General features: G+C 41.1%; 1 protein-coding gene across 1 annotated transcript; it reads left to right on the top strand.

Annotated features, from left to right (window-relative positions):
- The first annotated feature begins 11572 nt into the window (after positions 1-11572).
- LOC117414484 (achaete-scute homolog 1a-like) lies at positions 11573-13602 on the top strand. Its single transcript, XM_034024249.3, has 2 exons — positions 11573-12383; positions 12629-13602. The coding sequence occupies exon 1, from the start codon at positions 11774-11776 to the stop codon at positions 12368-12370; it is 597 nt and encodes a 198-aa protein (XP_033880140.1). The 5' UTR covers positions 11573-11773; the 3' UTR covers positions 12371-12383; positions 12629-13602.
- The last annotated feature ends 1800 nt before the right edge of the window (positions 13603-15402 follow it).

Genomic DNA, 15402 nt, shown 5'->3' with positions numbered 1-15402 from the left:
GTTCTACCGCCTTAATGTGGAAGATCCTGCCCTGCCTTCATTAGGCACGAGGGTCCTTGAGGGTGTAAGCTCACATTGCTAACCCTTGGGTTATGCGGTTCTGATGCATCCCTCATATGCTGCTGTTCCTTCTCCCTCGCGACAGCTCTGGCATACATTATCCCATACATAATGTCGTTGGTTGTCATCTTCTAATTGAAAGGGAACATTAGGTTACTTACCGTAACCCTGGTTCACTGAAAGAGAAGATGACCACCAACTTCGTGGTTGCAACTGTCACCCTCACGGGTTCGATGGACAAAGAGAAATAGCTTCCTCAGGATGACGGTTTTAATCCCTCGGTGGGCGGGACCGAGTGCATCATCCCAGGAAGGGGCCTATCGGCAGCTCTGGTATAGAGAGCTCAGCAATTACCTACCCAATGGACAGGCATATCCCATACATAATGTCGTTGGTGGTCGTCTTCTCTTTCAGGGAACCAGGATTACGGTAAGTAACCTAAGGTTCTGTTGAGTGTATGGGTAAACAGGAACTGCAAGAGGCGTGGTAGGGTTGACAGAGCGGGGTGGGTAGGGGGATGGTAGATAGATAATAGTGACCCCTCACTTCTAAATATAGCACTACACCACTGCTAAAGAAGCAGCTAAAATCCATGAAAAACACCAATGATAGAAACAGTTATTTATTTTGGAGTACTCAGACTTCTACATTTGCAATATAAAATGGGCCAGTCACTGTAATCACTATGTTGATCCTATGTATTGTCCATCACTGCTGCATCAAATATGTCATGATAGAAAACTGTGGAAAGCCATCTTGTAACCAAAAATGGTTTTAATATGTGATGTAAGTTAACAGAATCAAAAACAAAGTTGATTATTTTTGAGTAACAACTTGGTGCTGATTTTGTGGCTAAATACATTAACTGAACTGAATTGGAATTTTTATATATACATATATACAAATATATAGGTTTTGAAGGAGGCAAGACTGCAATGTACCCAAATGAAAGAAAAAACGTTTTTGTACATATATATATATATATATATATATATATATATATATATATATATATATATATATGTACAAAAACAATGTACTGACCCAAAGGGAAAATGTTCGCTTCCTTTAATTGTAATCTGAGGTCATTAATTGGGGAAGACGACTTTAAGACAAAGCACTGAGTTACATTGTTGTAATGTAGATACTGAGGGGAGAGAACGTCTGAAGCTATCTGTATGTGCTGGTTTTCATTTTATTTTCTGCTATTACAGGCGATAATAAAGAAAGACTGAATCAATACTCAGTGTCAGTGTGGAGTGTGAAGCAACGTGATGAAGGTGTATCGTAGCAGCTACCAAATCGTGGCTGCTACATAAAAGTGGGGCCATGACCCAGATCAATTGGTCAGCTGACGCCGATCGCCAGGGACGAAGCTGTGAGCTTGTGAATGTCTGTGAGGTATTAGGTTAAGGGACCAGTTAGTCAACGCTGTTATTCCTGCAATTTCTTTTCCAAATATCTGTGTTTGTTTTTTTTAATTTTTTTATTATTATTATTATTTTTAGAAAAAGTGTCAAAAGTGAAATACTTGCACAAATATTCTCTCTCTCTCTCTCTCTCTCTCTCTCTCTCTCTCTCTCTCTCTCTCTCTCTCTCTCTCCTTTTCACCATAAAGTGTAATTGTATCCTGTAACATGGCAAATGGGGGAATCGAATACAATGATTATTGTGATTCTGAAACATTGGTTAAGGGAATGGGTAGGGGGTTGTTATTCATGGAAGGTGCAGCAGTGCAAAACTACCACATTTTAGGAATAAATTGGGACTGGAAGACACCATGCCTATTCCCAGTGTGCAGCCTGTTAAGTCCATGCCGACTGCATTTCCCACTGAGTGGGAACTATGAGTGAGAACTAGGGCCATCTGCTTAGCCCAAGACATCGAACAGTTGACTCCACCAGGTCAAAGTGTATTACCCGTGTTCACACTTAAGGACCTTCAAGATAAACAGGAATACGTTGACATGTTGGAAGGGGCTGAAGACCATCCAGTTTAAAGAGTCAATTAGAGCAGTGAAGGTGTTAAAACAGTGGGACAAGTTTAACTTGTCTGACGGGATTCTTTATAGGGTGTCTAAGGACCCCCTGTCTGGTAAAAAAATGTAAAAAACAAAAAAAAAAAAGTCAGGTTTTGTAAACGTGTAGTCAGTAAAGCTGTTGAGCCTGAAGGGAGCGCTCCCCTTGAGAGTGTCAAAACAACAAGTCCATTGGAACTGGTCTGTATTGATTTTTGGTCTGCGGAAGACTCCAATAACAGAAGTGTGGATGTTTTACTAGTCACAGATCATTTTACTAAATTAGCTTATGCATTCCCTTGTCATGATCAGTCTGCAAAAAAAGTAGCCCATCAGCTTTGGGACAGGTATTTCTGCATTTACGGATCCCCAGAGAGAATTCATTCAGATCAGGGAGCTAATTTTGAGAGCCAGTTGATATAGGAACTGCTGCAGGTAGCTGGAGTAAAGAAATGTAGGACTAGTGCTTATCATCCCATGGGGAACAGTGATGTTGAATGGTTTAATAGGACACTGGGCAATATGATTTGAGCGTTGCCACCGAGAGCAAAACAAAAGTGGCCAGAGTTGTTGCAAACAATTGCATTGCACACGAGACTACTGGGTACAAGCCATTTTATTTGATGTATGGGACAGTGCCGCGGTTACCAGTAGATGTCTTGTTCCACAGTGTGGAGAGAAACTGTGAGTTCACAGACTATGACAAGTATGTTGTTGCTCTGCGAAAGGACCTTCAGGAGGTTCTAAAGTTAGCACAAGACAATGCTACAAAGAGTCAGCAACGTCAGACTGAACTGTATAACAAAAAAAATCAAGGGTGCTGATATTGAAGAAGGTGATCAGGTCCTCCTTGGCAACAAGGGTGAACGCAGGCATAGGGAATTAGCAGATAAGTGGGAGTCTACCCTGTATACTGTAATTGCTAATAATCCAAAATGTCACACTTACAAAATCAGAAATTCCAGTACAGAACTGGAGAAAATAGTACATTGCAATTTGCTAATGTCGGCAAATTTCTTGCCAATTGTAACAGAAACTGAATCTGAGAAGCTATCACTCAGTGAGTTATCCGAATCAAACTCTGAGGCAAGTGGAGAGCCTGTCCAGGAGCTGTCAGAAGATTTGCAGTAATGAAACAGACTGAATCGGATGGTTGACTGTGTCATGCAAACCTCCACCTCCGGGGAAAGGATGATGGATCTTCAAGACTCGAAGTTGTGACCAATGCCTCTGAGAAGATATCAACAATTGAGTCACCATCTGTCTCTGGAACTGTTACACAGATCAGATCTAGAGTGGGTAGACTACTGAAGCCAGTAAACAGGCTTATACAGAACATGACGTGACAGAGTGGAGAAAAATCCCCCAGTGTCTGTATTCGGAAATGGGCTAAATCGTTCATTTCAACTGAAGTGAATTAAAGTAGAGAACAATTTAAAAGGAGTAGAAAGAGTATTTTGAATGACAACTTACAATAGTTTTTTGTTGAGACCGTCAATTATGTGGGAAGTCATTTTTGGATTCAAAGTGAGGTTTCAGGGCACAGGGCACAGGGCACCTTGTGTAGCGGGCGATAGAATGAGGGGTTTGCACTGCCCTCTTCTGTTACTTTCCCTTAGTTGTGTAACTGCGTATTATGTAATATAATAGTCCTGTTAATAAATGACACGTTTGTGGATTGAAATGGTTAATTATTAAGGAATTATTAAGATGTTTTATTTTTATTATGAGTCTAGATGACTTTTGTAAAAAAAAATAAAAAAAAGAAAGAAAATTGATTTCCAATACTATTTATCCTAAAACTATATGTAAAAATGTAATTTTCCAGAATAGGTTGTGAAGGCTTTATTTTGCTCCACTGAATTAACTATAAAGCAGAGGATGTTTCAACTTAATTTTACACTTTTTCATGTGTGTATTTCAGGCAGAAACAGTACAAACCCTGCAATTGTAGTTTCTTTGCAATAAAGCTGTGCACACAAGTGAAGACTGTCAAATTTAACTTAAATAAACTCTTCAAGAAATAAATATGGAAAAGGGGGCATTGCACAAAAAAAAAACACAATTTAGTTTTTTGTTTATTACTCTCCTCATAACAGAAAATAGGATCACAACAAAACAAAACATTGATAACTATACATAACATTTACCTTGCTAGTGTGGCCAGTGTCTGGAAAGTGTTCAGCATTTTCGAGTGATGTGCATTACCTGTATCTGTATCCCCTGATTCTGACTCACTTGCCAAATCTTAAGCATCACTTTGTTGATGTTGTGTTAATACCACACATCACTTGCCATTTTAGACACATACGTGGATTTTTGCCTTTGAACTCATGTGCAGCAATGTTTGTAACAATATTCAGATAGTTTCTCCACACTAAAGAAAATAATATTACTCCATACCGGTGTTTTCACATCGCACTAACACTAAGCTAAATGGGTGGAGATTTGTGATGCATGCCAAAATGAAATCTCATCAGAATGAAAGCTGGCCAATCAGCTAACTAGGTTAGATTGCCCAAAAAAATGTCAGCTTTTGTAATGAAGGACAGCTGATGCTCGACGGGCCAAAAGGAAGGCTCTCGCGGGCTGGATTTTTGCAGGCCAGGGTTTTGTGGATCCATGACATTCAGTCTATAGAACCTTGTAAAGGTATGGGGAGTATCCCACACCGCTGCATTGCAAATGTTCGTGACAGATGCACCCTGGAATAAAGCCCACAAAGTTGCCATGCCCCTGGTGGAATGGGCAGTGAGCTTTTCTGGAGGGGGCAAGTTGTTTCGCTCATAGACAGTCCTGACTGTGTGTTATCCATTAATATAGCCTCTGTTTAGACTGGGCTTGACCATGGGACTTTGTCCCATAACAGACAAAAAAACTGTTCAGACTGCCCCCAACTTTGTGTTCTGTCAACATAATAGGCTAGTGCCCGCACAGGGCAAAGCATATTGAGCTGTCGCTTCTTGGCAGACTGGAAAGGAGGTGGATGGAAAGCCTCTAATTCCACAGACTGGTTGACATGATATGCCGATATAGTTTTTGTCAAAAAAGCAGGATTTGTACTAAGTGTACCCTTTGTCCTGGCTTCTGCAAAAATTAAACAGGCTTTCGCAATTGAAAATGCCTGCATCTCACTCATCCGCTTAGCAAAGGTGATTGCAAGCAAGAAAGCCGCTTTGAGTGATAAAGAATTCAGCTCAGCTGAATGCAAGGGCTCAAATGGAGGCTTCATGAGTGCTTAAAGCACCACGTTAAGCCTCCACTGATGACCAATATCCTTCATAGGCGTCCGAAGCCCCACCAGGAAGTGAGCTCCTGGGGAGACTGAGTCAATTTTGACGTGACAAGCTGAAATAGCTGCCAGATAGACCTTTAATGTAGAGGAGGATTCAAACAAGTCCTGCAAAAATTGTAGTATAACTGCCATGGGACAGGTCGTGGGGTCAAAACCGTGAGGCAGGCACTGAAAGACGCCCCACTTGTACCCGTACTGGGAGACTGGGAGATCTGAGGCCGCCCTGTTTGTTTATATAAGCCACCATGATGGTGTTGTCTCTCTGGGCAAGCATATGTCTCCCTTGAACCTCCTGCAAAAAATTCTGCAAGGCCAGATAAACTGCCTACAGCTCCAAAATATTTATGTGGAGACCCTGCCAAGGGGGTTTCCATACCCCCCTTGCCCCCCTGCAATTGCACGCAGCTGCAGGTTGTGAAAACCTCTTCTGGCTGTAGTTGCAGCTGGCTGTGCCAGTCTATGAGGCTGTTTGGGGCCCTGGGAACCAGTTTGCCACTGGTTTGCACTGGGGGTGGCCGTTTGGGAAGCAGATGCACCAGCTCCTTTGTGGACTCCGATGTATGGTGAGAACACTGTAGCTTGCCCAGGTAATGGGGGCGTCTAACAGCGGTGCTTAATCCCCATCTCATGCCTGGGAAAGCCAAAGCTGCCGTCTTGCAGCTATCAAAGCAGCAGGATTTCTGTGCACAGCCTGTCCAATCAGCTTGGAGATACGGGGCAGGTTTTTATTCACCACTCGCAGCTCCTCTAGCTGCTTTGGTGGGGGGCTGTGATTCTCAGAGATAACCTTCAATAAACAGGCCTGGTAGGCTACCAGTATACTGTTATAATTACCCAGCCTTGCGGCGAACACACCGGCTGAGTAAGCCCGCTTCAGAATGACTTCTGAGACCCTACACTGTTTGTTAGGGCAGGTATCGCCCTTGGTCAGGAGCGCTAGTTTAGGCGACTGCACCAGAGAGGCAATTGCAGCGTCTACAGGACGAAATTGGGCCAAACCCAGTTTCTCCACATCATGCAGGCTGTACAATGCCCCCATCGACTGGGAAACAGCCAGAGCTGTTGCCAGGTGACCCCAGGACGATTGGACTAAAAAAAAAAAATCTGGGGGGGACATGGGAGAGGGAGCAGGCTCATCCTCAAGGATGGACTGTTTCCTTGTCTCATCTGTAGGCCAGGGCACTTGGAATTTTGCAGTGTCCCTCTTAATCAATGGCAGAAGCTCTGCTGACAGGGAGAGATTAAATGCAGGTAATGCGCTGTCTGAATCCACCTCCTCAGAGGAGAACTCCGGTTTGCCCACCTCCTCAGAGGTGCAGGTGGACAGCATATCATCCTGCTGCCAGTCTGTGCTTATAGCCCCTTGTTGCCCCAAGGGAACAGGGAGAGGCAAGCAGAACAGTGCGCTCATGCAGCAGCTCTGCAAGCACTGTGCCCTGATGGGAAACAGCTGCCCAGAATTTCTCCAGCTGCTTGGAGTCCGCCGATCTCTTGGACCGGGGAGGAGAGGCAGAGGATGATGAGGAAGACCATAAAGACGACTTCCTACGACGGCTCTTCCCCCGGCCAACTCTCCTGCTCTCCCTTGGCACACAGTCATCTGGAGAGGATGTAGCCACCTCTTTAACAGACGATGGGGGTGAGCCCTGTCCAAGTGGAATGGACATGGAGCGCTCTGCAGAGCTGCGAAACACACATTTCTTCAGGGTGTGCTTAGAGAAACTAGCACAAAACTCTCAGAAGCTGCGGTCAGTGAGTGCCTGTTTGGCATGCTCTGGCCCCAGGCAGGAAGAGGACCTGCCGTGCTTATCCTCAACTGAGAGACTGGCCTTGCATTTGTCACAGGGATAAAAGCCAGGCATGATGTAACAGGGTGGATGCAGTGTACAGTACTATAAAAACTGTACCGTTCAGTTCAGTACTGGTACAGTACCCTTGGTACTGTACCCTCTGTATGGTACGTGAACCGGAGCAGTACATGGTTCGGTGACTTGCACCGGGTCGGTACAGTATGGTACCGGTACAGTAACCTCGTTCCCTGTTCTGTACAAGTACCGGGCCGAGAACAGAGCGGATTGATGACCTACTCGGTTCGCATTACCGCAAGAAGCAGTATACAGCGATGCCCACAGCTACGAACGATCACGAAAATGTCATGAAGACTCAATTACGATTAATGAATGAATGAAAGGACATGTTATCGATTTATCTGAGGAATCATTTGGTGACCATTGACTTATAACCCTTATTTTGAACACAGCCTAGATTATTTAAAAAGGAGTAGTCCTACAGATTTATTTCGACTTCTTAGTGAAAACAAACTTTTACACCAACAGACACAGATATTGCACTGACGTGTGACATCCTGTGGATCACCAACCGATGTTTTGTTTTCTTACACAGATATTTATGAATGAAAAAAGACACCTGTACATCTGTTATCTGCTGGCACAGCAGCACCACCTGGTGGTTATTACGTGTCTCGTCTACAATTCAAATACTACACCTCCAACAGTGCGTTATCAATCTGTCACATAAAAGCCTACAGTTCATTTAACTAGTCATTTCCAGAATTGAAATGAATCACATTAACACAACTATTTTGATATAATAAATACTATTTTACTGTGCTGTATATCAATAGACAGATTGTATAGTTACATTAATTATGTAATAAGTAAGACAATCTGAATCTGATGATACAGCATTTGAAAATGTCAGCGATGAATGATTCACGACGGCAGATACATGATATGTAGGACAGGCAAAGACACTTATACTCTGCTCGACTGCATAATGTTACATAACTACAGTAGGCCAACAGTTTTCTATATGTATATTCACCAGTGGCCCCTTCATTATACTGCACTGGACAGTCGTATGTTTGATTTTAGTTTCAACACATCTTTTTGTTTATTATTTGAAAATATACTTGTAATTTAGCCTATTCAATTCTGTTGTAAAATGATGTTCTCGGTATAATTGGTTTCTGAAAACAGTCAACAGGGATTTACAAAACGCAATGCTCAAAACTGTTTGCGAAGGGTGTTTTTTTCTTCCACTATTTAGTTAACAAAAATCGTTTAAGCACTATGTGCGATCACGCTAAATTCATACATGAATAAACCCCACCGCCTTGTCTAACGTTTTGCAAAGACAGTGTGAATCATAATTCCTGTGCAGTGTTGAAATAGGTGCATATGAACATCGACAAGCAAGCATGCAGGCACGCAGCATTATGTATCGTTAGGCGGCGCCCTGGTCCCATCTCAAGTGGCTGTTTAATTCAACAAGTGGTTTGGTCTTCACAATACCACATGTCAAGGAAGTAAATTCATAAATCGTTCCAAGGCTGCTGTTGCTGCAGGGAATCCCAGCGTCCCTGCCTGCACCTGGAGCAGCACCTGCCGTCTCTCTAATGGTTAACAAAGTAAACAGAAGAATGGCCTTTAAGCGTGGCAACACGTTATCACCCTTTCTCTAGGTATTTGGTCAACACACATATTATTCTTTATCAATTGATAATCGCTTTCTCTAAAAGGAACCAGAAATAATTTGTTTGGATAGCCTCTTTAAACACATGGCTATGCATACCAAATCAAGTCACTGTAGCCATTATATCCACCACGTTACGTGGCAGCATGACTTATTTAGAAATTAACTTTAATCAAATTAAATAAGCATGTAAGAAACTTGATGTACATAGCCCCACTTTTTTAAGTTTATTGTTTACAAACCATATTTGGTATTATATTGAATTCATTTTAAAATCAGTACAAAGAATAGCCATAAAAATCAAGAAACTGTCAATTAACATCCTGCTCCTTTCCAAATAACTCGCAATAGATAGCATACTTTGAAGAAATCATTGTGGGATCCACAACGTTCACTTTCGCAAATATAATTGGAACAAGTGTTGATTTGTTTCGTTTGGGGTTCATACTTTTACATTTCAGACTTTTTTTTTTTAAACAGTCGCTTTCCAGTTGTTATTTGTGAGCAAAAAGCGCAAGGTTGCTTTTTATTAGAATGTATGTGATCTGTGAATTGATAGACGAGGCGCGTGGCTGCACGGTAGACACACGACTGACCGCAGCCAGTTGTGCAAACTTTTACTTCAATCCAATTAAATCATTAATGATCGATTTTGCCAGCTGATGGAATAATAATAACACCTCTTCTATTAAAAAAAGAGATCGGAAACATCGTTCTATTTCAAAAAATAGGTTATATGAAAACACAATAGACACAATATAGAAGGAATAAAACAAAGTAAAATGAAAATCAAACGGAGCAACTTTCTTTACTTATTGGTCTTCTTCGTGTTGAAAACCGTCCAATGAACAACTGAATATGATTTCATAGTGCTAAAGAGCTGCTTTTAGAGAAACATGATGGTGTATTAAATATCACTCGACAAAACGGTTATTTTATGTAAATGCGACTCGCAACGCCTGATAATGCAAACATGGGTCATTGTTAATTTAAATCTCTGATTTTCACATTTGTATAGTTTATATCTATCTATCTATCTATCTATCTATCTATCTATCTATCTATCTATCTATTACACATAGCAATGTATATGGAGAGATTTTATAAGCTTTAGACAGTCGTCACTGTAACCCCATCCTATTGCGTCATATTAATTAATACACCCAGTAATGCCTGAAATAGCCAAAACGGAGAGACTTGAGAGAGCTTTTTTTGCTTCTGAAAGATCTTGATAGAAAAAAAAACCTTCACAAAGCACTAATTGGGCCCCAGAACTGCACTGACAAGCCACAGAAGAAGATAGGTTTCATAAAGCCGAGCGGTTGTTAAGAGGGCTAGGGAATCTTTGAATAGACCCCACGCTTCTTTTCTAAACTCCCTTGCTGAGCAAGAAATGGGCTACTTCTTGAGTACTGTCTTGATCTTGAATGCCATACCCAACAGAGAAAAACTGCACAATTTATTAAGTTTTTTTTTTCTTCCAGCTATTCATCGGTACCATGAGTAGAATCAGCTGGTTTTGTTTACCATGAAAGACCTTTACTTTATTTTTTCATTCTATAAGAACAAAAGAAACACACACACACACACACACACACACACACACACACACACACACACACACACACACACGTGCTCAAAGCGTCTAGCTCGCCTAATGTAACAAAATAAGGTGTAACCAATCATACGAAAAGTAAAGAATACATTGAATCTTTGAAGATCTACATAGATTAACGACCTCCGTTATGCTTATTTAGGGGGTGGCAGTCAGTTCATATACATTTTTATTTCTTTTTTCTTTAAAGGACAAAATAGAAAGCATTTCAAAAGAGCGCCTGGATATTGTTGAAAGTGAAGGCCATAACAATACACAGGCAGCTTTGAAGAGAACTTGAACAGAAGAAACGATTAAGAAAGATATTATTTCTACGTACTATGTGTACCCCGGGGACAGCGAATGTGCACTGCCCATAGAATTAGTGCGCCACCAAAGACTTGTCATCGCATTTGTATGCAACACGCGTGGAGAACAAAGGTCGTCACACGGTTGTAAGGTTATCTGAAATACTAAAAACTTGCCGTTCAACTTTCAAGAAGAAGGGGCCTAATGTATATGCATTTTAAACAATTGTAAAAGAATACATCTTTTGGAGAGCTTAGGACAAATTAGTGTGCTATAGGTCCTGTTTGTTGTACACACACAAACATAAAATAAACATGTGGAGCACACAGATACACAAAACAAATGTTGTTTTATACCACACTTAAAAAAGGTTATGTATTCAATATATACATTTACATTTAATATATCATTTGTAAAAGATGGTAAATGTAAAAAAAGCTATAGGTTTCCGTGAGTAATGCATGTGCCCAGCTGAAAAATTAAAAGGAAACCTGCACCTGTAGTTGATAGAAGTTTGCCACAAGGTGCAACTTTGACTTATGTTAAACATGAGGGCATCTTTAATCTTAAATGTACGTCAAAGTTTTTTAGGACGAGCAGCAGCCTTTCTTATATTTGCGACGAGGTTCACTTATCTGATGGAAATCTGGGGATGCTCCTGGTTGTACTAAGATGGGTGTTGTTTATTCAGTGGTTGGAGTGGCACGCGCCCGGCGTACGCATTGTAACAACAATTGAAGCTGATGGTGAAAGCAAGTTGTGAGTGGAGGCGTGGTCAGGACCAGCGCGTGGGGCTGTGTATTGAAAAACCCGAAACTGCCCGAGCACGGCACTCATTTCAGCTTGGGAAGTGTGTAAGGCAAGAGCCTGTGAGATTGCTTTAGAAAAACAACTAGTGTGCATACTAAGCCACACGCGAACGACACGAGCTAGACGCACAGTCCTCCGCATTCCAAAGGGACTCTGAGATTCTCTCTTCAATTTCTTCCAACAGCCACTGCCAATGGATATCACTGCCAAGATGGAAATCGACGCCAGCCAGCAGCAGTTCATGCCGCCTGCCTGTTTCTTTGCCGCTGCAGCACAGAACGTGCAGCTCAGCCCGACTGACAGCCAGTGCAGCAGTAAGTCAGCTTGCAAACAGGTCAAGAGGCAGCGGTCGTCCTCTCCTGAGCTGCTGCGCTGCAAGAGAAGGCTGAATTTTGCCGGGTTTGGTTACAGCCTCCCGCCACAGCAGCCAGCAACCGTGGCAAGACGAAACGAAAGAGAGAGAAACCGAGTGAAGCTGGTGAATAATGGGTTTGCCACGCTCCGAGAACACGTACCCAACGGGGCCGCAAATAAAAAGATGAGCAAGGTGGAGACCCTGCGTTCCGCAGTGGAGTACATTCGGGCTCTGCAGCAGCTCTTAGATGAGCACGATGCGGTCAGCGCTGCCTTTCAGTCGGGTGTCATCTCCCCAACCATGTCCCAGAACTACTCCAATGACATGAACTCCATGGCGGGTTCACCGGTCTCCTCCTATTCCTCAGACGAAGGATCTTACGACCCATTGAGTCCTGAAGAACAAGAGCTCTTAGATTTCACCAACTGGTTCTGAAATGCTATAGCAGGTGTGTACAACTTTTTCAATACAAGTGAAATAAGTGGAGATTTAAATGAAACGGTTTAGTAGGAATTTAACTTATTTTAAATGCATCGATATAACTTGTGTTATTACATTTGGAATAGATTTGTACTTACGTTTTGGCATAGCGGTACCGTTATCTTTTAGTAGACCCATGCACTTGTTTGATGGAGCTTGCACGTGCTTTATATGCTAATGAATCTAACCTGATTTCTCCGTTTGTGCTTGCAGGAAAATAAATACATCCTCGAGAAGATGTTCCCTAGCATGGCAGGAAAACAAGAAAAGTACAGAGGAGCTCTATTGAACCCCCTATACCCCCCCCCCCCCCCCCCCCCCCCCGAACACTGAAGCACTGCATTTGCACTCATATCCATCCACTGGAAGAAAGGGACTTAAAAGGGTCAGCTTCGTGCCCAAAAAGTACTAAGTGCCACCCTACAGAGGAGAGGGTGCGGTTCCCTTGTTAAGAACGTTCAGATTTCAGATCGGGGGGCCCAAGCTTCCTACATTCTACAGCACTGGTCCTTAAAAGAGACTGCATTATTACACTCTGCTTGGCACAAAGAAAAACGAAAGCCAACAAATACATTTTTTTTATGTTATTTTTTCAAACTATGCTAAACCCAATCAAAGTACTTTCATCATCATTCGTAAACATATGTAATATTTACATTCTAAAATTCTTCCAAAATTCTAACCTTGTTGTTTGGAATATATTAAGCTATTTTTGTATATAAGAGAGAGATTTATAGAACTTGTTTTATACAATTTTTTTTTTAATATGTGTATATCTTGAAGACTTTAATATGTAATGCTTACCTCTGCATATTTAGACGTGTAGTCTATATTGCTTTTGCAACTGGCAAATTTTGTAAATGATTTTGTATATGATATCCCGAGGTGGGGTCGGAATTTCCCCAGTTGTACTTTAGCACCAACGTGTCTTATTTTATAGGAACTTGTTAATGTATTAATACACGTGGAAAAGCGCATTGGGTTTGAAAGGCGCTATATAAATTCAATTTTGTTGTTCACAATGAACAAAGGTTTATGCAGCTATTGTCCAAACTCAGATCACAATGGCCACCCATTGTTTCTATACTGCCTTTATACGTATAACATTGCCTTTTCCTACGGGGTTATTGCAAAACTGACAGTATAACTTTTTTTTTCTCTAAATAGTTTCATAATAAAACATTTTGAAGATATGTTATTGTGGCTGTGGTTAATATTATTTAGTAAGGAGTTTATTTTAAAGCGTCTGTATTTCACAATAAATTACACTATAGAATGCATGTTACAAACTACAGGTTTATGTAATTTACAAATCTGAAGACCAAATGACACGTTTCATCAGAGCGATTTCCCCTCCCGTGCCACTTAAAAATGGGGCGCTCCGCTGAGGGGTCGGCAACTTGTCCACACACGAACACGCATGTCCATGGCAAGAGTTATCAGTGTCTGTGGCAGTGAATACGTCTAACACACATACAAATGTAATTGTATAGAACTTTTTGTCGGTGCACAATATATTGTTTTGGTGCCGACCCCTGATAAATAATTGAAAGCACTGTAGGTCACGTATTTTGTGTACCATTTCTTTTTATAAATATACAATTTTCAACTTAAGCCCAGTTTCATCATAAAGTAGGCTACTATTTGTGAGATTACAAATATCTGCCCCCTGCCATGCAAAATGTGACCTATAGAAGTGATGTGCTTTCCAACAACTGAACAGGGGGCTCGGTAGGGTCCATACAGCGTGCTTGTTGTCAGGTTAGCATGGACGTGACATGAATATTCTTGCATTTCGCCTGGCTTTGCTTGCCCCCTCAGTTGCATGTAAATTCAACTTGCGTGCGCCCAGTCAATCGGAAACCAAAATCACAAAATTAATCTAACAAAACCTGAAATCCGGGGGCTTAGTGTGGCTGCTAAGACTTAATATTGACCCAGTGTTTTGCACTGATAAATATAGATTCTCTAACAAAGTACTAAATGTGTTTTTTTCAAATTCCACTTTTTAGCATTTTAAATAACTACATAAAAACAATAGTCAGTCATCATGAGGTCAATATTCTCCTTTCTAGCATCAGGCCTGTACATCGTATTTTAATAGTACGGGAAAACATTCTTTATGTATAATTTATTACACTTTAAAATCAATTTATAAAACATTGTATATAGGCCTATTACCAGGGCTGGTTTCACATACTGATAATCACTAATGGTGGACTTCCTTGTCTAATATAACATTATAGATAGACCGACATTTGTGCTAATCAGAGTCTGTGAAACCTACCAATAGTATCTTAAAAATAAAGATGTCAAGTTATATATTTTTTTCTTCTGGCAGCAACTGCCTAAATTTAAATCATTACACATGGCATTCCATACACTGACACGTGCCAGATTCCTTCATTCATACATGAAAATATAGACTGCCGACTAACTTTTACATCGTTAAAATAGGTTGCTGTTTTTCTAAAATGTATAACTTAGTTCCACAAATCGTCTAAAAACACACCATTTTACTGGTAATAGGAAAGGGCAAACTAAGATTGGGGTAAATCTCATTACATCTGCTCTAATCGCTTAGCAACACAAAGCCTTTTCTTGTATTAAAAGGAAAGCCCATTCACTGCACCCTGACAAGAAGCGTTCACGCTGCAGCTTAGCCAAGTCCATAAATCAGAAACCTCCACTCGTCTCGCTGCATAGGCTACTAGCCTATATAAATATATGTTACGTGTAGCAGGGAAGATCTGAATGTGAAATCGATATTTTTATTTTATTTATTTATTTATTTAGGAAACTGTAAAACACAACGATGCAATGGATAACAAATGTGTTCCAAATAATTTACTACGCATTTTATTTATATATTTTGCATTATTATCTGCGGACTTAAAACAACAGGATGTAGTGTACAACCAAAGCTCAAACTGTTACTGCGCTTTGCCGTTTGTAAAGAGCAATACGTCTCAAAGTAGTAAGCAATG

Source organism: Acipenser ruthenus, chromosome 7, assembly GCF_902713425.1.
Source record: "Acipenser ruthenus chromosome 7, fAciRut3.2 maternal haplotype, whole genome shotgun sequence".
NCBI classification, from domain to species: domain Eukaryota; kingdom Metazoa; phylum Chordata; class Actinopteri; order Acipenseriformes; family Acipenseridae; genus Acipenser; species Acipenser ruthenus.
Note: the sequence above shows the minus strand (reverse complement) of the source record. Positions and strands in the feature narration are given on the sequence as shown.

What these genes read in the sequence shown, in the direction of transcription:
- LOC117414484 (XM_034024249.3), top strand. Translation starts at nt 11,774, where the DNA reads ATGGATATCACTGCCAAGATGGAAATCGACGCCAGCCAGCAGCAGTTC.